A 24,704-nucleotide genomic window follows, 5' to 3' on the forward strand; every position below is an offset into this window, starting at 1 on the left:
TCTCTAAGTTTAATTCGCTTACAAATACTAATATGTAACAAAATGGATGATAGATCACGGATATTAAACAGGAGATGTTAATTGCTGGACTTTGGACGGGAGAATCTTTTGTCTTGAAAGTCAAGACAGACAGACAACAGAACTATATAGCTATGACTATAATGGAGTCATAACTTTTAGCTAAAACTCTGGCCATATAAGGACACATCACTTCTTCTTTCCTCTTGATACACACCCACATTCCAGAATTCATCTTTCCAGATAAAGAACGCTATGTTGATTCCATCTGTCACATACTCACCCAGACAACTATGTAATGTATGCCTAGAATATATAATATTCTACTATTTAGCTGTTTTAATCTTGTACTTTGAAGAAGCAGGACACTGGAGGGCTAATGCCAAACGTCAAAATATGGATTTCTGGACTATCTTACCAGTGACGGGCAATACTAGATAATTACCTAACAATATATATCTAAAATGTAGAAATAATACCGGACGTACGTATATCCTTTCCAAAAATGAGCAAATCATAACAATGCTTGTCTAAAGGTTTATATACGTTTGTATTTTTAGTAATTGCTTCCACCTTTGCTGGAATCCCAAGCCTTGCGGGGAATACTTATTGTACATTGCACCAGTTGTAGGGGTTGACAAGATGTAGCGCTTTTAGTCCCTTCTCACCGATTTACCAAATCCAATTCTGTCATGTTTTCGATCAAACACACAGTAAAACTTTGACATAAAGATGTCTCCTAGTATCCAAAGGGGTCCATGGCTTGTTGAGATATCCATGGGTTGAAATCCGGTCAAGCACAAAGATGAAATACTTGTTCTTTCCTGCAATGCATAAAAATATTTTATTAGTTGAAGGTAAATGGTCATTTAACTCTAATCTGCTTTATAGTTCTCACCGATATTCTAGATACAGTCAGGCAGACATGAAAAGAGAAATGCTTGAGAAAAATTACTAAAAATGGCATACATTAGCAAAGGCTAAAACACAACTATGTTCTCACAGTATTTGTCTTAGACAAAAGCTTCATTATGTCGGTTATGTTCATTACACTCTAGACCCCTAACACACTTTAGCTTGATTCAGTGATTTATGTGTATAGAGTGTGTCCTCTTTTTTTATTTTATAAAAAGTGCAGATTTCAATAGAATATTAATATAGATGAAACCTTGAGGGACCAGAAAACAGGGAGGAATAACTCTACCCTGTTACCGTCTCTTAGGTAGAAGATGGTCACCTAGACTGGGTAAAAGGGGGTAACCCTAGGATAATAAGACAAAATAAAGAAAATAAATCCAAAGGTTGTCTAACTAGGAGACAACCATGAGGAAAGGCACCCAGTCCAATTCCGATAGTAAGTGTAAAGAGAAAAAATTATAAAACACTTTATTAAGGTATATAGTACATGTATAAATAAGATACAAATCTAAATAGAGAGAGTCAGCCAAAGGGAATTACCCAACATCAAAAATAGAGATAGATATAGAGAGAGTGGCTAAATAATAAAAAGGAGTGTAGGGTTGAGCACAGAGGGAGATTATCTGTGGAGGAGTCTACTATATGTGGGGAGATGTTAATACGATACTATGGTCTTTTCCATATTTAACCTACACATCCAATTACCCACTTCTCTCCACCTATTCTCTTCACCTCTATTAGTGCTTCTATACCCTCAGCCTAAGCATCATTTAGTTAATTTCCTTTCTTTTTAGAAGGATTATATATAGTAGGCTATTATTTAGCCACTCTCTCTATATCTATATCTATTTTTGATGTTGGGTAATTCCCTTTGGCTGACTCTCTCTGTTTAGATTTGTATCTTATTTATACATGTACTATATACCTTAATAAAGTTTTTTTTATTATTTTTTCTCTTTACACTTACTATCGGAATTGGACTGGGTGCCTTTCCTCATGGTTGTCTCCTAGTTAGACAACCTTTGGATTTATTTTCTTTATTTTGTTCAATAGAATATTAACCTTGCTACACTCCAATGGCTGTCAATCAGATAACAGGTCCTGTTACTTCCTGGTTTGGTTCGCTCCGTGGAGCTAAACTCAAGAGGCAGCAATTGCCCAGATCACCTGCCTTGCAAATACTTCTCATTGAGCTGCATTGGGAGGCTTGCAATTGGACAGCCACAGAAAGTCTGGGAGGGGTTAGAAGAGGAGGGCTTGCAGAGGCAGCAGACAAGATCTGCAGCATTTACAAGCTGTTTTCAGATATACCTCCAGTGAAAACGAAAAGAAAAAAATACATAATTAAATGCATGCATGTTTTAATTGGTTGTATATATTAAATGGTGCTTTATTTTTATTCATATTTTTTTATTTCGGCAGTCGAGTGTCCCTTTAATGGTGGAAATTTAGTGAAACAAAACAATGGTGGAGCTTGTTTTTTAAGATTGTCAATTAGATCTAAGATGTGACCATAATGACACTAGCTACTTTTCTGTTAGTTAATTTTCCCATGGCTGTATCCAGGGTAGAACAAAAAGCTAGGGAACAGGCACTTGGCGGTGTTCATGGCTGTAGAGCTGTGGACCCTGATTGAAGCCCAAACAAGCAAAAAAGTTAGAAGGAAACTCTACAACAGCGATTCCCAAACTGTGTGCTGTGGCTCCCTGGGGCACCCGACAGGCACACAGTGGTGCCGCAAAATGTTTCCCCAGTGCTATGATTATAGCACCGGGAAACATTACTGCTGAACAGGGGCCCGGTTGGGTGCCACGGTCCGACTGCGATCAGGTACCTGTAATGTCAGCCTGCTGGGAGAAAGTCACCATGTCACTTCCTCCCAGCATCATGCAGGGAGACAGCGCAGGAGGGAGAGGAGCACTCCAGAGCTCCCGAGCATATTAGACAAACTGGCTGGGTTAGAGAATGGTTTCAGTTCGGCTATTTTAACCTTAAATTGGAAATCCATTTTGAATTCTCCCTTTAGTTAATAATCCTGTAGGTTTAGATTAGACTTGACCCAATCTAGGGTCACAACAAGCAGACAAAGAGAGGAGCTGGTGTATCAAATAGAAACGTCTAAGCTCACTCACCCATAATTCACTCTTTAGTACATTTTCTCATTGTGTGACTATCAGACTAACTTGGATTGCTAACAGCAAGTTTCAGGGTACGGAAATGACACATTGATCTCAATACTGTGATACAAACCTGGATTATATACTGATCGGGTGTTAATGTGTAATCCCTGTTTCCTATAGTGAATGTTATACTTGGGAGTCTGGAAATCTGTGCGCAATCCAAAATATACTAATAAAAAGAAAAAAAAGAACAATACTAATTAAACTATAAAACAAAAAGAACAACGCAAATTATACTACAAATCATAAACAACAATACAAATTTTACTACAAAACAAAAAGAACTATACAAATCATACTATAAAACATACAGAATAATAAAAAGATACAACAAAAAGAACAATAAATATACTACAACACATAAATATTGTTTTGTTTTTTGTTCGCATGTTTGTTTTTTAGTTTTCTTTTTTAGAAATTCATAAACATTTATACTCCCTTATAACGATGAATTTCTGCATCACAGGTAGTTAAACACAATAGGTAGCCAATTCTCCCCTTAAGATATACTGTAACTTTCAGTTCATTGTAGACTCAGGTTAAAAGATCTATGAGTGGGGGGCGGGGCCTGACCAGCATGGAGGATAGACGTGCCACTGCAGAGCTCCTCAGAAAATAGAGCTAAAAACGACTATTTAACCCACAAAGCTTCACATATAGCAACCCAAATAGTCTCATCTGACTACTGAAAGGAGATTACACCGACCCAGCAGTTTGTAAGCACTCTGAGGCCGGCTGGCATACTGACTTGCGCCATGAGGCTTGGCGACCGTAGAGCGGGAGAGGCGGACGATCCCCCGGTCCGGTGTCATGAGAAGCTGACACAACGCAAGCAGGAACCCCGCTATCCCCCCCCTGGACCGTCGGGGGTGATCGCGGTCCACATCTGAGAAACAAAGTGAGACTAGAACGAGAGCAGAGGGGGAATGCACTGAGACATATGCAACACAAAGCTACACCTAACATGGCGGACGCCACGTGTTCCCCCGAGCCTACAGACCCACAACATGGGACCCTGAAAACTATAGCGGCAATCTTTGAACATTTCTGGTGCAAGCTGGAGGCTAAGCTGATCCAGACAGCCTCACCACAGAAGAGCGAGAGCCATACAAGCAATAAACATGGCGCTGCTGCGAGGGCCGTCGAGCCTCGACCAACACAGAGTGCCAAACCAACATTTGAGGCCTCAGGCCGAGGACATGCGGCACAGAGACTGTGCAAGCCAGTGCTAAGTTGGACACAACAACCGACAAGAACGCCCAAACGACCACCTAAACCGGAGAGACAAGCAGGAGAAACACAGGAGACTCCCACTTACAAAAGGGGCAGAAAAAATCGTACCTCACAACCAGAGCCACAAGCCCCTCACACACGCAACAGCAGAGGGGTTCCACCCAAGCAACCGAGGACGGCACAACGCCCCCCAGTAAATAGGGCCCAAACTCCTCCACAAAAATACCACCGGGCATCCCCCAGAGTGACACAGACTCGCACACCACTCACCGAACCTCGCTGTCACGGAACTGTGGGCCCAATATCGGGAACTTCGGACCGGTGGATCTCTAATACAAAGCCAGCGGCCTACACGCAATCCCAAAGGACCCACAGAGCAGGTGTTGGCTGACTGCGGACCGAGAACTGAGATCTGAGAGCTCCACCCGAGTACGGGGGAAAGTTTCCAGAGCTGTAACAAGAACTCTCAGTCTGTAACTATATGCTGTTTTGCTGTCTCCTTTTAATTATTCTCACATCCTCTCAATGCTATAGGCCAAATTACTAGTAACTTTACTAATGTTAATGCTACTCCTAGCTTACCTTACCTGATAACAGCACAGCCTAAAGATGTCTCTAATAGTTTATTTTGTCATACAAGTAGGGTACTAGGACCAGTCTTAGGGGACACCGCTCCAGATAAACATCAAATCCGGCAATTTGTTTTATCATGTACTTTGAGCAGCTGAATTTCTCTGCAAGGTCTAAACTATACCCAGCAATGTTTATCCTGCGCATAATACCCACGAAGGGTACCTCTTACTCTTACTTTAATTGCCAGAAAACGCTAAACATAATAGGCACAGGATAGCCTTCAGGAGGCTTATAGAAGCACATAATGTACCCTCTACAAGCGGGTGCCTAGACCATTACCCTACGTTTACCTATGCTTTCTTGTTGTTTATGTTTTTTGCTTTCTTTTTTTTCTTACTGCATATATGAACTTTGGACACGTTCACTAAGTTGTAATAACCCACTTGCCTCATAAACTACTCTGTTATCTGGACAGTTAGTCCCCCATTATCTAAGAGCAGGGCACAACAGAATGATTTGCAACACTAGTATAGTTAACCTCTACTAAACTGTACTCAGATGGGTGCCTGGCTTGCTGACTCTCCCATAGTGCCAGACTGCGCCGAGTTAGCAAAACATCAAAACAACGTTTCATTCTTGAATGCACGCTATACCTTTTTACTAACGTTGGTCCCCTAGCCTGTTATTATTCAAGTGTTATACTATTATCTATACTGAAGCCTGTTTCTTTAACTTAAAAAAGTGCAATTGTCTATCATGCCATGACAATGTATACAAATGTTTGACCACATTGAGCTTGTAGATGCTGTTGTGGCGCTACCAGCCTGTATGTTATTTCTTTGTTGCACACCAAAATAAAGAATAAAAAAAAAAAAAAAGATCTATGAGTGGATACCAGACACATCTGGTCATGGGGAGATTGAGATATTGGTTAGAGGGACACTAAAGACTCTCAGAACACTGTCGTTTTCGCCTTGCAACTTAAAACATTATGGTTTTACAGGAAAGACAATGCACATTTTGCATATTTTTTTTCTGAGGTTTTTCGTATTGAAGACATCCTTAGGTTTCTATCCAGTTTTGATGGGTCTACTATGCAGCTTTAATTATCTGCTGCGGTTGTTATAAGAGAGGAGACCATCATCACAATCCTACTGATAAAACAGTATTAGCATGGAAAGACTAAGACAGAATCTCAGTGGGGACTGCATTAACAGACATCTCATGTCTTGTCTTCTATCACACGAAACCCATTAGGACCATGGGCAGCATAATGACTGAATATTTTATGATGGCTAGCTTTATTTATATCCTCTCCCTCTTCAAAACATCTACAAGGGGAATGCTGGAGAGTTTGGGGTACATATGAAGCAAGCTGCCCCGGCATGTCTAAAACAAGCTATATTGACTTCTATATTGACTTCTACTCCACTCCCCATAGCCCAGATTAAATAGGGACTATATTGGAGTTATCTACAAGATAACTCCTGACAGTATTGTTTAACAAACCTCAAATTCCTAACATCGGATTCATAAAATAAAAGAACAAATACACAAAAAGGAACATAGGGTTACAGTCTACTTTTTTTGAGGAGTTGGATCAAATCTCCAGGTTAAGTAACTTATAGGTGTTGTTCAACCTGGCTATTAATACTGCAGCCAGAAAAGACTGCATATTCATTATTTATTGAATGTATAGTACCTGTCATAGAGACACCATTAAGCGAGATTGTCCTTGATGTACAGTGCTAATAAGACCAAATCTAAAATTAATTAGAATAGTTTTTTGTTTTATTCTTTATTTTTGAGTGCAGAGATGATTACAAGCTTAATCGGTCACATATTTAGTATACAATATTATTGCAAACAATTGGTTCATATAGTCAAGAGGTGCTGCACTTTTTTTTTTTGTCGAGTAGGATCATGAGTTAAACAAGAAGAATTGCAAGATAAAGATATTGGCATATATCCTGGCAGAATTAACAGCACATTTAATTGTTATAATACGACACGCTTGGAGTGCACGAGTAGCATTTATATGGACTAGTTAAACCATACTGCATACATCATGGAAGAATAGGTAGAGGAGAGACAAAGAAGGATAACATGGCTTATGCAGAGATTATACATACATGGTTCCACTAGCAAGCTCCCGCTAGGCTGACCACATTTGCATGCCTAAGAGGTGGTTAAATGGTTGCATGTTACGCTAGCTCTAAAGTGTGGATAGCATGAACACATAAAGCAGAACATGAGAGCAGTGTCAGCATTGAGATCACCATACTTCGCTAGTTTAAAATGTCCACCCCATGTTGGTTCCATGTCTGCTTGGTGAGGGTCCGCGTCGGCCTGCTGGGCAGCCCGTCAGTGTGCAGTGCTGACTGCCACATTGGGACGTAAGGTATGATGTAGAGGCTAGAGACCGTCAAGATTGGTGCTTGGGCGCTTGATGTTAGGGCTGGCTGCCTGTTGAGTCCGGTAGCTTCCTCTCGGGGCCGCTGTGTTTCATGGCGTGCGTGGGGAGGTCAGCCCCGTTGTGGGAGCACCTGGCTCGGCTGCTGGGTCGGTGGTCGTTGTCGAGGATAAGTGTTGTGTGGTGTGGCAGGTCGTCCAAGCTGCTGTTTGTGGGACCACAGTGCAGGACAGGCAGGTCCTGGGTTCTTTTAGCCCTCTGGATCCATGCGTGGGGGCCTTCCTTGTTGGCTTCTCTGACCCTTAATTAGAATAGTTTAATGACCAATTTGATCGTTTTTTCTCAAAATAATAAATCGATTTATACATTTGGGTTTATTCACTAAACTGGCAATTGTAGAGAATTGGCAATGATATTGCACATTCTAAACCTTAATAACCAAATTGGACATTATACTATTTAGGCCTAAAAGTGTGTAATTGCTTGTCGATTTTCAAGCAATTCATGATTTAATCAATAATCCCGTTCTTGTTAACCAGAGATTCTACAGGGAGTGCAGAATTATTAGGCAAGTTGTATTTTTGAGGATTAATTTTATTATTGAACAACAACCATGTTTTCAATGAACCCAAAAAACTCATTAATATCAAAGCTGAATATTTTTGGAAGTAGTTTTTAGTTTGTTTTTAGTTATAGCTATTTTAGGGGGATATCTGTGTGTGCAGGTGACTATTACTGTGCATAATTATTAGGCAACTTAACAAAAAACAAATATATACCCATTTCAATTATTTATTTTTACCAGTGAAACCAATATAACATCTCAACATTCACAAATATACATTTCTGACATTCAAAAACATAACAAAAACAAATCAGTGACCAATATAGCCACCTTTCTTTGCAAGGACACTCAAAAGCCTGCCATCCATGGATTCTGTCAGTGTTTTGATCTGTTCACCATCAACATTGCGTGCAGCAGCAACCACAGCCTCCCAGACACTGTTCAGAGAGGTGTACTGTTTTCCCTCCTTGTAAATCTCACATTTGATGATGGACCACAGGTTCTCAATGGGGTTCAGATCAGGTGAACAAGGAGGCCATGTCATTAGATTTTCTTCTTTTATACCCTTTCTTGCCAGCCACGCTGTGGAGTACTTGTACGCGTGTGATGGAGCATTGTCCTGCATGAAAAGCATGTTTTTCTTGAAGGATGCAGACTTCTTCCTGTACCACTGCTTGAAGAAGGTGTCTTCCAGAAACTGGGAGTTGAGCTTGACTCCATCCTCAACCCGAAAAGGCCCCACAAGCTCATCTTTGATGATACCAGCCCAAACCAGTACTCCACCTCCACCTTGCTGGTGTCTGAGTCGGACTGGAGCTCTCTGCCCTTTACCAATCCATCCATCTGGCCCATCAAGACTCACTCTCATTTCATCAGTCCATAAAACCTTAGAAAAATCAGTCTTGAGGTATTTCTTGGCCCAGTCTTGACGTTTCAGCTTGTGTGTCTTGTTCAGTGGTGGTCGTCTTTCAGCCTTTCTTACCTTGGCCATGTCTCTGAGTATTGCACACCTTGTGCTTTCGGGCACTCCAGTGATGTTGCAGCTCTGAAATATGGCTAAACTGGTGGCAAGTGGCATCTTGGCAGCTGCACGCTTGACTTTTCTCAGTTCATGGGCAGTTATTTTGCGCCTTGGTTTCTCCACACGCTTCTTTTGACCCTGTTGACTATTTTGAATGAAACGCTTGATTGTTCGATGATCACGCTTCAGAAGCTTTGCAATTTTAAGAGTGCTGCATCCCTCTGCAAGATATCTCACTATTTTTTACTTTTCTGAGCCTGTCAAGTCCTTCTTTTGACCCACTTTGCCAAAGGAAAGGAAGTTGCCTAATAATTATGCACACCTGATATAGGGTGTTGATGTCATTAGACCACACCCCTTCTCATTACAGAGATGCACATCACCTAATATGCTTAATTGGTAGTAGGCTTTCGAGCCTATACAGCTTGGAGTAAGACAACATGCATAAAGAGGATGATGTGGTCAAAATACTCATTTGCCTAATAATTCTGCACACAGTGTATAATCACAGTTTTAATAAAACCACCACTTACTTCTCCATATAAGGCGGGCGATGCTCCCATTAAGTTCTGCAGTTGTTGTATTTGAAGACTTGGACCAGTAATGAGAGATGTCCCCGAGTCAACAATAGCTTCACAGCCATTGTGGCAGAATTGTACTTTGCCCTGGACTTTAATGCTACAAAAAAAAGGCAAATGGGAGCTGGTTAACTGTGTTGCCGACATCATAAGGGGAAAAAAATAACCTATAGATACATATTTTTAAGTTCAATTGTTTTTTTAGGTTTAACTCCTTAAATCTCAAAACGTGTGTTCGTGAGTAAAGCTGGGATAAGCATCCTCTTCCAAACCTTTCTCAGCCATTGCATAAAGTGCAAATAAAATAAAACGGTATTCTGACATTTAACTCCGTTTGAGGCTGTTTTTTTTTTTTTCTGAATTGCACGATAGCCAGTGATATTTAAACAGACGGTAAAATAAAAACATATTGCTTGTTTTAACAACCATATACAAAAAACATATTTATTATTTGATATTTGTTCATTATGTTTTAGAATATTTCTCATGTGTTGCTTGAGTGACTAAAGAAAAGTGTGTTACTTTTTTTTATAGGCAAGGGTTTACCACATAGCTAAATTAATCAGTATTTCAAAATATATCTAAAACGATAAAAAAAAAAAAAAATTATTAATCTGGCTAGGTGCCCCTTGTCAAAACGTAGCTGTGGGCTGCTACCTATAGACAACACCCAGCCCTGATTGCTTTACATGAATAAAAATGTTTTAGTTTTTTTTCACTAAACAATGTATGGATCCTTGCAGTAAAGTAAATTATATATAGAAATAAAACGGTTGTCTAACAATACTTACTTTTTTATCCTAATCTGCCAGTATCTTTTCTCAGTGACGGGAACCCAGTGAAGTGGGCCTTTAAACAGGGAATTGTCTACTCCCCCAAATATCAGTTCTCCTCCATAGTGAGAATCTGCATCTCTAGGTAATGATAAAAAATATTATAAAACATAGCATCTTAAACAGGCATCTGTTATCCCAGTTAAATACCCCTAGTATCAACTTCATGACAGTTATTCACTAAACTTCAGCAAATACTAGAAACGACTAAATGTTTCCTCCACCAAGTAGAAAAAGTGGAATAAAACCACTCTGTTGGCCTCAACAATAAACATTCCTTTTTTCCCCCTTTTTAGGAGGATTGGTGTACTTGACACTTGTACCTCTCTGTATAAGATTGAATGATTTTTCTGATCTCTTGATTGGATATTCCCACCTTTACAAGGACATTAAGGTCCCCAGGAAAATAGGTTGTCCCACACATGAAAGTTGGTGGAGCATACGTAAATGGATTGCTCTTCCCTGACACATGCATTGATTTTAATATAGGGATGGTGCCAGGATTAGAGGGCACTATTACAAACCTCTTAACCAACCAGAAAAGCAGGGATAAAATACTTGGACAAAATGTGAATATATTCTTTGGCGTTTTGCAGTTCACGTGTAAGAGAAAAAAATCGACAACATTTATTGTACCAAACACCAGTGAAATTCCATTCTAATTATTGTGATGCTGTTATAAATGTATTTATTTACTATGTTATAAATATAATGTTAAAGGATCACTATAGAGTCAGGAACACAAACATGTATTACTGACCCTGTAGTGTTAACACCCCCACCTAGCCCCCCTGGGCCCCTCATGCCTCCATAAATATAGCAAACTCTTACTGTATTCAAGCCTGAAGCTGTAACTCTGCATGCTGTTTGCCTCAGAAAAAACAAGCAGTCTGCTGACATCATCAGAAGTGGTAGCCTGATCCAATCACATTGCCTCCCCATAGGATTGGCTGAGACTGACAAAGAGGCAGATCAGGGGCAGAGCCAGCATGATTCAAACACAGCCCTGGACAATCGGCATCTCCTAATAGAGATGACTTGACTCAATGAATCTCTATGAGGAAAGTTCAGTGTCTGCATGCAGAGGGAGGAGATACTGAATGTTTTGTTGCATTTTAGGCAGCCATGACCCATAACAGCCATCTAAGGAGTGGCCAGTGAAGTTATCACTAGGCTGTAATGTAAACACTGCATTTTCTCTGAAAAGACAGTGTTTACAGCAAAAAGCCTGAAGGTAATGATTCTACTCACCAGAAACAAATTCAATAAGCTGTAGTTGTTCTGGTGACTATAGTGTCCCTTTAAACTATTAAAGAGCCCTTCATGCACACCCCATGAAGTATATGTGTAACAAACAGAGAATCTCTGATGTAGCGTAAAATGAAACCATCCATCTTAGACATGCTGTAAGTAAACATCCATTCACTAAATTATAAACATTACTTTAATAATGAACTAATATTCTGAATGAACTAAAATACAAATTATTCACAAATATCAGGGGTTAAACCCTCACTGATAACTAAAATTAGCATTATTAAAAATTATGGAGTGAAATGAACTAAACCTCTCTGGGACTGGTGAAGGATTCAAAAAGATAGAGGAATTCAATCTGCAAAAGTTAATGTTGTCATTACTACGATTAGCTACAGAAAGAGATGAGAAGGAAGGGAGAAAGAAGAGATGAGGTAGGAATGTTATAAGAAAGGAACAGCTATCAGGCTTTCTCCCACGAAAGAAAGATCGAGGGAGAAAGAGATAAAGCAAGGAAACAAAAATAGAAAAAGATAAAAAGAAAAGGAGGGAGAAAGGCAAAAAGCAAAAAGCAAAAAGAAAGATAGAAAGCTAGAGAGAAAGAAAGAAAAATAGAGAGAGAAAAATAGAGAAAGAAAGCAAGCAAGGGAGGGAGGGAGGGAGTATGTGAAAAAGAAAGAGATAAAGAAAGAAAAGAAAAGAAAAAAGAGAAAAATAAATAAAAAATAAAAAAGAGAAAGCGAAAAAGGAGAAAAGAGAGAGAAATAGCAAGAAAGAGAGAAAGAGAGAGAGAAATAAAGAGAACAAGAGAAATAACAAGAAAACAAAAAGAGAGAAAGTGAGGCAGAGAAAGAAAGAAAAGAAAGTAGGAAAGAAAGTGAAAAGGAAAGAGAGAAAGAAAGAAAGAGACAGAGAAAGAAAGAAAAAGAAAGTGTGGAAGAGAGAGAAAGCAAATAAGAAACTACAATTAATGTGCAGCTTAAACTGAGAGAGAAAGAAAGTGAAAAAGAGAGTGAAAGAGAAAGCAAGAAAGAAGGTAGAGAGAGAAAGTGAGAGAGGGAAAGACAGCCTATGTAGCAGTGTTATACAGTATATTCAATGTTTATTATTGAGATATGTTAATGCATTCACATGATAATTAGAATAAGCTTTACATTTAGTTAAAATCAGAACGTTAAAAATACAAACTTGACCAAATGGAAGGAGAATATTTCCTGGGACACAAGGTTTTCCTTTACGATCTGGTCGAATACTGGTGTAGCATTAGCAACAGCGAGCGCAGGGTATGCCAGGCCCAGCACCCCATCAAACTGGCCATGGACAAACGTCTGCCCCGGCTCAACAACCGATTGGCCAAAGTCCTGAGCCACGATGGTCATGTTACTGATCTGAACGGAAATACAAGAACAGGAGATATCAGCAGTGTACACGCGTGTTACGAATTACTGAAACATGTGCAGATAACGGCATTTCTTCATGAAACTATTACATGACATTACAATGATACTCATAGTGTGAAGTGAACCTGTCGTGGATACATTCAGTTATATTGTAGTGATAAAGCATAAATATCATATACACACACCGATCAGCCACAATATTAAAAAAACATTAAAGCACAGACTCCACAAGACTTCTAAGTGTGTCCTGTAGAACCTGGCACCAAGTCATTAGCAGAAGGACCTTTAAGTTCTGAAAGTTGCCAGGTGGGGCCCCAGGGATCGGATTTGTTGTACCAGCACATCCCACACATGTTCAATCGGATTGAGATATTGGGAATTTGGAGGCCAAGGCAACACCTTTTACTCATTGTCATGTTCATTAAACCATTCCTGCACAGTTTTTGCAGTTTTGAAGTTTGGTAGTGTGTATTATTTTGTTGAAAGAGGCCATTGTCTGCAACAATCTCTAGGTAGGTGGTACGTGTCAAAGTAACATCTACATGAATTCCAGGACCCAAAGTTTCCCAGCAAAATATTGCCCAGAGCATAACAGTGCATCCACCAGTCTACTTGCCTTCCTATAGTACATCCTGTTGCCATCTCTTCCACAGGTAAATGAAGCACACACACATGGCCATCCACCTGATCTAAAAGAAAATATGACTCATCAGACCAAGCAACCTTCTTCCATTGCTCCATGGTCCAGTTTTGATGCTCACATTCCCTTTGAAGGCAGTTTTGGTGGTGGACAGTGGTCATCATGGGCACTCTGATGCTATGCAGCCCTATACCCAGCAATCTGTGATGCATTGTGTCTTCTGACAACTTTCTATCATGATCACCATTAAGTTTTTCAGCAATTTGAGCTACAGTAGCTCTTCTGTGTGATGGGACCAGACTGGCTAACCATTGCGCCTGGTTGTCCTTTCTTGCACACCTTTTTTGGCAGGTACAAACCACTGCATACCGTGAACACCCAACAAGATTTGCCGTTCTGGATATGCTCTTACCCTATCATCTAGCAATCACTATTTGGCCCTTGTCAAAGCCACTCAGATCTTTTCGATTGCTCATTTTTCCTACTTCCAACACATCAAATTCAAGAACTCACTGTTCACTTGCTGGCTAATATATCCTACCCACTCATACCCTAAAATAAAAGTGTCCTTCTTTGTCCATTTGGAATGTTGGGAGGTATAGCATTCTAAGCACTATTAATTTGTACAGCATACATCATTGAAGATCTTACAACATAACCATGGATAATAGATAACATATTTTTACGTCTTACCCGCAGTGTATCTTTGCCTGTTATGCCAACAAGCTGTCCAGTGCCATAATGGATAGAAAATGACTTTCCTCCATGCACGTAGGATGTAGATTTGTAGGATTTAAACTTCTTATGTACTTCTACATCAAATAAGTGAAAAAAGGGGAAAGCTAAGATTAATGCAGCACTTTACCGGCCTGCTTTTATTTAAAAAAATTGCTGTAACAATTAATGTGTAGTTTAATTAAATATCTATTAATGAGGGGACCATCACTTATTGTGGCACAAATTAGAGTGTTTGTCTCTCACTGGCACTGAATTCTTCAGCTGTGAGGCTTGGCTTGTCAAACAATAGAGCTTAATTTGTACATGTTTAAATTAAAATATGAGTATATTAATTACGTTTTATGGGTTGTGAAATGCTACTCCTGGTGCAGTAAATAGAGGCCTGCAGCTGTACCGTTGATAACCCATTGAGGACCAAAGTCATAACACGTGTGTCATGACTTAATAGAACCCTTAATCTCCCACAAGATCTTCCTCATAATTCCAAGCATGGGGCCTTAAAACCACTTCTAAAAAGATTATTTCTATTGAGAGTATTTTTTATTTCTTATTATAAAAGTCAACAGATGGCTGCCATTATCGTAAGATGTAATAATTGTAAGTAACCTTGCAACATTCAAAATCAAAATCTTAAAACTTGGTGAAATTGTCACACTTTGCTAGACCTGCCATGTGAGTCATTTTAATATAGAACTGATATGATTTTTAATGTCTAAACAGGGAGAATAAAAGTAATAAATTAATGTTAATGAATTATCTTACCACAGGCTTCACTGGCGCAATAAGAGGATGGAATCCAGAAATTTGAAGAGCCGGTGTCAAATATCACGGTAAAGTTCTGAGGTGGGGTTCCAACGCTAATCTCACCGTAGTACTGGGCCTGGAAAGACATCCAGAACAAGTTATCACTAAACTCATGGCCAACCTAAGACATAGTGCTGCATGGGTCCAAGGATGAAATGCTATCCCTCCCCCGCCCCCCCCCCCCCCACACCAAAAGTATGCCCACCAAAAATACCCACATCCGTTATGTTATGCCTTGTGTGTAATGAATGTAGTGTCTCTGTGTGTGTAGTGGATGCAGTGTGTGCATTTTATACAGTGTGTATAGTGAATGCATTGTGTGTGTATAGTATATGCGGTGTGTGCAGTAAATGCATTGTGTGTGTTTGTGTAGTGGATGCAGTGTGTATAATGGATGCCATGTCTGTATTGTGTATTGTATGCAGTGTGTGTAGTGGATGCAGTGTCTGTGTTTATGTAGTGCATGCAGTAAGTGTGTAAAGGATGCAGTGTGTGTTTGTGTAGTGTATGTAGTGTATATGTAGTGTCTGTGTTTCTGTAGTGCATGTTGTGTGTGTGTGTGTGTGTGTGTGTGTGTGTGTGTGTTTAGAGGATGCAGTGTCTGTGTTTGTGTAGTGGATGCAGTGTCTGTGTCTGTGTTATACTGGGGGACTAAGCAATTTTTGTAAAAATTGATTGGGCTTATTCCCCCCCTCCCTGCCTCTTACCTGTGGTCAGGTGGCACAGTGGACTTGCTGTCTAGGATAGTGAAGAGGGAGCCCTGGAATCTCATCTGTCATTTCCAAAAAGCAGGTCTTACCCTCTCGTGAGCCGCAAAAGCAGTGGCGCAGATTGCTATGGCAACGCTTTGGCATGCATTGTGTGCCAATGTGGTTGTCATGGCAACCAGCAGCAACACACTACTTTACTCAATCACTCACTACTGCTGGAAGTGTAAGATGAGACTCCTGGGACCCCTCATCTTGTACAAGCCAGCGGAAGCCCGAAACTGCATATAAATATAAAGTATATACATGCAAATAGGCGGCCTGGACCTCGTACAGCAGACAAGTTGAAGTGTAAAGGGGAGTCAAAATGCTTCCACTGTCAAATTGCTGCCTTGGGCTCCATCGAGACCCAAGCATGGAACGTCCCTGACTATACTCTACCAGACACCAGTATGCACAGTGGTAACTGAGTGTGCACTCTGCTGTCTGTTATTATCATTATATCCTGCACCTTTACAGAAGAGATTAGGGCTCTAAACTGATCAGATAGATTGATGCTGCATGTTTAATCTAAAATAGTTTCACCTTACAGACACTAAAGTGTGAATTGTTGGGAAATGGGTTTGAGGTGAATTCAAAATGTTAGACCAACATAGTTGAACATAATATATGGGAGTAATTTATAGATAATGGTAATATTTATAGCTATCAGAGTTCTTCATTAAAGTGGGAATTCAAAGTGAATTTCACATTTCCGACAAAGGTAGAAGAACTAAGAGCATTTTTCCCCTTTCGACAAGAGAAAGCTAAGTTTTAAATTCACTTAGAATTCCCAGCAATTCCCACTACTGTAAAAAGCTTGTTATGCCTAACCTAACCACAATCCATTTTTACATTGCATTTTCCTTTGCATTGTTATGTTAAGCATAAGATCTGTGAAAAGGGCCCAGTCACCCCTATAAATTCTAACATTGCACCATTTCATTCAGTACAGATAGAAACAAAATGGCGGAAAACTGAGGGCAATGAAGAGATAAAAAAGTATGCATTTTCTCAATTATTTTGATATATTTACTGTAAAAAAATAATGACACTTTGAGAAGTTTACTGATTTATTTTCGTGCTGTTAACACAGCTATACATATATCCGGTGCTAAATATGTTGCAAGTACGCCAATCTGTTTCAGTTACAATAATACTTCTATCTATATATAAAAATGCATAGCGAATTAGGTATTTAATATCTTTTTTGGTGTGCTGGATCATACCCCTTTTTCCATTATTGATTTTTTGTACTCCTTGTATGTAAGGGGTTATTTGAAAATGTATATAATTTACATTAAGTTTAAAAAAAGACTTTTCAAAAAAGTTTTTTTGCGCTAAACACCAAACTACAATGAATCTAGAAATCAAATCGTGAAATTTATCTTAAAATTTTTCTGATTTAAAAAATATATTCAACTTGACTATTGTCACAGCGGGTTATTTTTGCCTACGTTTTCGAATTCATTTTTCAGTTCACTGGTGATTTAACTCTAACATTCTATGTTTCATGATGTAGTGACCTAAATTTCTCTAAACCTGCGGTGAACTATGAATATGTAACGTAAAAAAAAAGGACAGCGCAGATACTATAATCCATTACAATATCTCTGGTTGAAGCCTTGGATAAAGAAGTTATATATAGAATCAAACAGCCATGAAAATCAGAACAGAGGATGAAACATTCTTCCTTTAGATGTCAATTAAAAGCATAGCACTCCACGCTCTGGTGTGACAGAGAGCAGAGAGCGCTGTCACTACTGGTGTCAGAGATAAAACTGCCTCAGTGTGACTGGAACCAAGATGATAAATAACTGGCAAGTCAAAACTTCAGGGCCCTGACTATGCCCAGATAAAGCTTATTATACTTTATTCTTTGAAGGCCAGTAGACACACGTTCTTTCCATAAATCAGTTTAAGCCAATACTCTGTACAGATTGATAATATGCACCATACTAAACTCTCAGATTCCAATATGGCTTTCTGAACTCACTAACGTGGGAATTTAAAGTGAATTCAAAATAAATTTTATTTAAGGTTAAAGCAGCGGAACTAGAAAAATTCTCAAAGTCAGCTAGGCTTAGCGTTTGACTACTTTGGCCTTAAATTTAAAATTTACTTTACAATGCCGAGCATTCGCACTGCCTGTCTAATGATTACCAGGCTAAATGCCTGAAGGTTCACTAGAATTTTCTCTCTTTTTTTATAAAAAAAAAAAAAGGAAAAAACTGTTAGATTTAAAATGCAATATGATCGTGCATAGACTCTTTCTGATAGTGACAATTCTGCTTTACTTTGGTTGCAGAGCTGATAAGGCTATAGACACGCGATATCCCACTGTCTATTTTTACTCTGATTATCCATATCTGAATCTGATAACTTGCTTTTAATATCATTGTAAGCTAACTGTTATGTGTAGTGGCATGGTGTACATTCTCATTCATTTTTGGGGCTTTTAAATCATTAATTTTCAAAAATAGTGAACAAACATGCATTTTTATTTTATTTATTTATTTATTTTTGTTTATTTGTATAACCTTTCCTTTGCTTTATAGAGATTATTTATTTTAAATTTCCTAGAGTTGTCTTTTTTTCCCCCGTTAGAAATGCAGTAATTGATTAATTGGTTTTAATATTTTACAAACTGTCTGTGGGGGGGCGGAGCCAAGCAACCAAGCAGCCCAGACGTGTTAGGAGAGAGCTCCTGCGTCTGGGGACAAAATACGGGGAATTACACCCAGCTACTGCTAACCACAAGCCGCAGACCAAGAGCTTCACAACCGGGAGGGGCTGCTGCACAGAACGGTACCTCTTCCGAACACCGGCGCAGCCGACTGAATATATCGAGGCCTGCGGCCTACTTACGCCACGAGGAGACGGCCGCTCCACAGACACAAGAGCGGGGAACGGAACCCCCGGGAACAGTCTTCCCCCCCCCCTCAGGACCGGTGGGGGTTATCCCGGTCCACATACCAGAGCAGAGAACACCCAACAGAGCGCTGCATCTGGGCGCACGGCAGACAAGCGAAAGCCACGAGGCCCGATTAAAATGGCCGACGGCTCCATTGCCCAAACACAACATCAGACTCCCAGCGACTGGGAGGCGGCCTCCAACGCACGGTTCGAAGCCATGTGGGAGCAGTTCTGGGCCAAACTAGCACACAAGCACCGGCTACCTCAGCCACCAAACGCTGGGAAGAAGTCCAGACCACCTATGGCACGACAACCAGCCAGGGCCGTACACCCTGGACATCCCACGACCGGGACCAAAAAACAGGTAACATACCTGCAACAAGCCACTGCATCTGAGAGACACGCACACACTACTGCCCATGGGAGCCCTGGCAAGCAGAGAGACCTCGGCAACACCTCCACGAGGGGGAAAAGCGGGAAAGACAGGCCCCAGCAGGCTCGCCGCAAGGGTACCCGAAGGTGGACAGGTCCACGCACCCCGCACTACCGAACCCGCCCACGAGACCGCACATCGCACACCACGGATGTGAACCCACCCCAGCAGGCTGCACCGCAGACACCCACGGTAAAACTAGCTCAACAGAGCCCCAACAGATACCCCCAGCGGCACCCTCCGCTTCAAGAGTACGGGTCACACAAGGCATGTGTTGATAGACAGAGATGCCGGCTTGCGCAACCATCCATGCTGGAGACATTGCACAACCTGACAGCAATCCCAACAACGATGCAAGCACACGCCAAAGCTCACAGAGACAGCACCACCTGCAATATACACCTGCCCACCCTAAGCTTCATGAACCGGGGTATAGGTTGACTGTTCACTTGCGTAGCAGGGCAGTTTCACCATGTGCACCATGGACTTACCGTTCCGCGGCTGTGGACACCTGGTCCCGTATGGCCTATGAAACTAACGAGCATTTTGACCTGCCACGTATGTTTATGATTTTTGTGCTTTTCTCTCTTTTATTTATTTATTTTTTCTTTTACTGTGTGCCAACTGACTGGTAACTCACCTGCTGGACGACTTGCGCTAGAGAGCGCCACCGCACTCACTTACTTCGAGATCCAGTGACTCTCGCTCTCATAGTCCAGCATCGATATGTCTACTTGACGGATTCTTAAAGCCCCACGACACCCTGGACTGTGTAACAAGGTTACCCCACATCGGAAGCAAGATATAGCCGTTGTTTACTGTTTTATAAAAATACCTATATGAATCCATGTAAATAAGTTAATGGCAACCCATTAAACTTATTGTGCACGGTATACACATGTCAGGCCTCACTACAGCGATGTACCAGCATTATGTAGCGGAGCATGCTGTTGAGGCATGACACACGCATATAGGACTGCATCTCTTTCACAGGCACTCAAAATACAAAAACTAAAGAATGTATAATATGCACGGGCCACAGGGCTGCAATGCTCAACACATAGACAGCCTTTACTCACCCACAAACAGGGACAATCTATATACCACAAATATGGTTAAAGGAATACAGCCGTGGGGGCTCACTGTGCTAACCTGTCAGTTCGGATAGTTTAATTACTCACTTACAGCAGTTAACTACCAATCCTCTTGTCTGTCGATCCTTTGCTTCGAATCACATGCCAAGAATATACAGCAGAGCATCACCAAGCTACTTACATACTACACCACACTGCAGTAAAACAATGTTTAGCCTGTAACTGAGCTTGCTTACGCTATAACACTGTGCAAACATTCACGCCGACACCACGCTTGTATGAATACCTATATATGCTGTTGGGACATTTGCAAATGTTATGTACCTACCCACACATGCCTAGCTGTTCACACCACGACACTCTATTCTATAAGCAAACTACTGATTTTATATTACATCTTGTTTTATTCATGTTTTGACCTGACTTTAAAAAAAAAAAAGTGCAGCACCTCTTGATTATATATGCCAATTGTTGGTAATGATATTGTGTATTGAACATGTCACCGCTTAAGCCTGTAATCTCATCTGCACTCAAAAATAAAGAATTTAAAAAAAACAAAAAAAACTGTCTGTATATTATTGCTATTTACAGACGGATTTTCTTATACGGTAAGATTATACAGTTTACCCAATTCGTACTTTTTCATTAGCATTACCAATTTTGTTTTATAAAATTATTATTATTCACAGAGGTTGCACTGTATTTAATTGGTGGTTTCACAGCTAACTCTTCCTATTCTCAATCATCGTTTAGATATTTTAGGATTCAGATTTTATATTTCAAGCAAGTTTTTTTTTTGTTTTTTTTTAACAGAGACGGGTCTGTTTACATTGTGCTTGTGACTACTTGCCCTTTTTAAAGAGAAGGAATGTACCAATCAACCTCGAGTTCCTTTTTTGCATTTGTTTTAAAAGAATAATAGTTCAATAATTACAAATAAAGGCCAGTGTTTGAATTCCAAGATACCTTTTTCCATATGGTTTGTCTGGGAATCTAGCACTGATTAAACTATGTATGTCAACGAGTTGCTACGGTGTAACATCTATCAAGACAACAGACCATCAACATATAATTTATTGGGCCAATATAAGACACTCCTATAAACAATTTTATAGGAGTTATATAATTTTATAACAGTTTTATATGCACTTTTTTATTTTATTTTTCCTGGCATTTTATCTGTTCCTGTACTTCAAGAAATCCGAGGTGGGGATTATTTCACCAACGTTTTATCAATAGAGCAATGTTTCCTGCTCTACATTTGTGAGTATAATTTTATTTATTTTATATCTCATTTTATAATATTGAGAGCACTATTTTTGTCCTTTTATCATATTTTGGAGCCTTGGATACCCAGACTGTACTGATGGACGTACCTCTCCTGCATATCTCATAAGCGGGGATCATACCGCTGTATGCCCTCCACCCCAGAGCTGGTTATAGCTCTTGAAAATGTGAGTGTACTACCTACTTTCTCATACATTTTATTCCTGGATCTTGGCTTACTGCACTATTGGCTGTTTTCGTATCTCCCTCTTGTTTTCCCATATATACGAATATCCCAAGCCACCTGGACGGACCCACTCCTGAGGATAACTCTCCACCAGCACTATAATTTGTCCCTGCTGTTCTAGTGAGACTTTATTTTGAACAATTATCACTTGTTCCATTGGCGCAGCCTTGCCTTTTTTTGTACTAACTCCTATACACAAGTCTGCTGTTACAATTCAATCAATGTACTGCAAAAGGACCAAAGAGCAACCAAAAGATACAAAGACTGGGTGATATTACCAGCTAACCAAAGTACAGTAACATTAACATCTACTCAGAATGTACCTAAAATTTCAATCTCTTCAGGGTCCATGCTTTTAACCCTTAGTAACACACTACCCAGTAGCCATGAATAAAGGTATAACTCTCTGGTACATCACTGTGACTAATATAAACAAAGCCACAAACAATATTAGATAGAATGTCATTGCAATTAAAAGGTCACTGTTACTTTCTTTGGAATTATCACCATTGGTGAAAACATTAGAAATCACCTATAATTTATGTTAACCTTTTTTGTCATGTGATCCTCTGTTTTCTTTTAAATTCAGCAAATTACATCACAATACGGCTCTGCCCAGGTACAGTCAGGGTGTAGAGTGTATTGGAGGATGAGACACATAAATATTGGGAGAGATTTATCAAACTTTTCTGAAATGTGTCTTTTAGCTTTGGTCTCTTAGCTGTTGATATTGATGAAATTGTTCTAAAAGTGATATCAAAGTGCTGGCTTTTCTCTGCATAAATTTTGACATTTTCCATTTCAGAAAAGACCTCCAAATTTAGAGTGGTGGAGAAAAAGAGAAGTGAAACAGAATACTTTTCTAGTGTAAAAAGTGACGGAAAGATTGATAAATTTGTTGCTTCCCTGAAAAAAGACCTATATTCACATATGACGGTTTAACCCCTTAAGGACCAAACTTCTGGAATAAAAGGGAATCATGATACGTCACACATGTCATGTGTCCTTAAGGGGTTAAGCAAAAAAGAAGCAACTGAGTTGAAAAACAAAACTGATTTTAAAAAAAGTGCAACAAACAAAAAAAATCGATGAAAAAGGGCAAAAAACTAGTTAAATTGTCTGCAACACTTTGATAACTCTCCTCTGTTGTTTCTGTTCATCTGCTTAATATATTATTTTCAATTGCAGAACAGAGCACAATACACAACATTGATTGACAAGGAACCAAGATAGAGGTATTTAGTTTCACGATAGATCTGTGTTGGTTTCCACATTTTAATTTTATTTGTCCAACTCCACAAGAACATATTTGTAGAACAGAGAGGATAAATAAACCTAATATTAGAAATCTGATGATTTCGCTAAATATGGCAAGTGATTCAGTGAAGGAGATTGTGCAGTAAAGAAGTAATTTAGCTACTACTTGTTTCTAACATTGAGCAATAGCTGGACAGGTCTATAGGCTGAAAAAGTGAGATTTATAACAATCACCTTGCTTATGGCAAGATAAATAAGTATATGAATAGTGAAGAATTTTGTAGTCCATTTCACTATAGGAGATAACGCTAAGAGGAATTGAGGAATAATAGTTTTTAAATAATCTTGCATTGACATTATTAGACAATTACTTTTACTTAAATAGTAACTGATTAGATACCATACTTACATTCATATAGTCGAAAAGATATTCTGACGTCAACCCACTTACTAATGACAAGGTTGAGGGAAAGCACTCAGTATACTTTTGGGCAAAAACGTGAGGTTTGTGGTGCAACCAAAATTCTTCCAACTCATCCTTTTGCCGGAGTTGGTATCGGATTGACTTGAATTTCTTCAGAGGAATTCTAAAGTAATGTAATGGTATATTCATACATTAATCTTAAGGGAACATCCTTTGATTTGTTCAATCGTATCAACATGTACATACTAAATGGAGATACTCTTCACGCAAGGCACATAAAGAGGAATGAAATAGGTTTCCAGGAAAAGGTGACAAATCTGGAAACCCTACCTGTACCCCAAGTTATCCTTCTGTACAAATAATGACCACATTAGGTTTCATCAACCTGTGGCCCTACAATTGCTGTCAGAGGATGATGAAAATTGCAGTTTGGCATTCTCTGTAGGGTCCCAGGTAGTCCAGCGCTGGTCAACACAGTACACATGACTACAAGTCAAACCTTAAATGTTTTTCGAAAACAGAGAACCTCTGGTAATTGAGCCTCACCAAGAGAAATTGAGTATTGTGTTTGTAAGACTTATCTTGAGTCATGTGCTGCTAGCCAGATGTTAAAAGTTACTAGCCACTGCAAGCTTTGAGGTGTTCAGGGCACCTTCACCCGAGGTGAATATTTACTCATCACGGTTACATTTTCACTAACCAATGGTGATCCCTGGAATATGATTTGAACAAAAGTAAAGTGATTGTCCTTACCTCGTTATTGATGTGATGTAATTGATTTGAGTACAGAACACAAATGCCAGCAGGAGCTTCATTGTACCTAGTGTATCTAGTCTGCTTTAACGGGAGATCATTTTACTTTGCTTTTGTATATTTCGCGAGGTCGTCATGTGCTTTTTAACCAGGTCAATCAATTACTGCAGGTCACTGACCTGGCAGGGAGACACGCAATATCCTGAGAATTCCACATAATAATAGAAACATTTTTTGGTAGGCTCTGTACAGAGTGAATCTGTGTTCCACTCGCAGACTTTAGTCTGACATTTTCCCGCAAACCAAATATGATTTTTATTTACACGGAAATCCCTTTCTTTTCTTTTTATTTCTTTTCCACTACCTGTCCCAAACACTCGCAGTCTGCCATTGCCATCCA

General features: G+C 39.6%; 1 protein-coding gene across 1 annotated transcript; it reads right to left on the reverse strand.

Moving 5' to 3' along the window:
- LOC134600743 (cathepsin E-like) lies at positions 1-24,401 on the reverse strand. The gene is made up of 9 exons (XM_063445129.1): positions 24,305-24,401; positions 23,537-23,714; positions 15,127-15,244; positions 14,320-14,438; positions 12,775-12,974; positions 10,291-10,413; positions 9,455-9,599; positions 3,187-3,285; positions 1-842 (listed from the first exon to the last, which is right to left on the reverse strand). Exons 1-9 carry the CDS (start codon positions 24,364-24,366, stop codon positions 672-674), a joined length of 1,215 nt encoding a protein of 404 aa, XP_063301199.1. The 5' UTR covers positions 24,367-24,401; the 3' UTR covers positions 1-671.
- Positions 24,402-24,704: the final 303 nt, after the last annotated feature.

This window comes from Pelobates fuscus, chromosome 3, assembly GCF_036172605.1.
Source record: "Pelobates fuscus isolate aPelFus1 chromosome 3, aPelFus1.pri, whole genome shotgun sequence".
NCBI lineage: Eukaryota > Metazoa > Chordata > Amphibia > Anura > Pelobatidae > Pelobates > Pelobates fuscus.

Bases quoted from the DNA above. Each gene is read 5' to 3' on its own strand.
- LOC134600743 (XM_063445129.1), bottom strand. From the start codon at position 24,366: ATGAAGCTCCTGCTGGCATTTGTGTTCTGTACTCAAATCAATTACATC. The intron at 14,439-15,126 runs GTAAGATAATTC...TATTTGATGTAG, and splicing joins TTGCGCCAGTGAAGCCTGTG to AAGTACATAAGAAGTTTAAA. The intron at 9,600-10,290 runs GTAAGTATTGTT...TTTTTTTTGTAG, and splicing joins TGGCAGATTAGGATAAAAAA to CATTAAAGTCCAGGGCAAAG.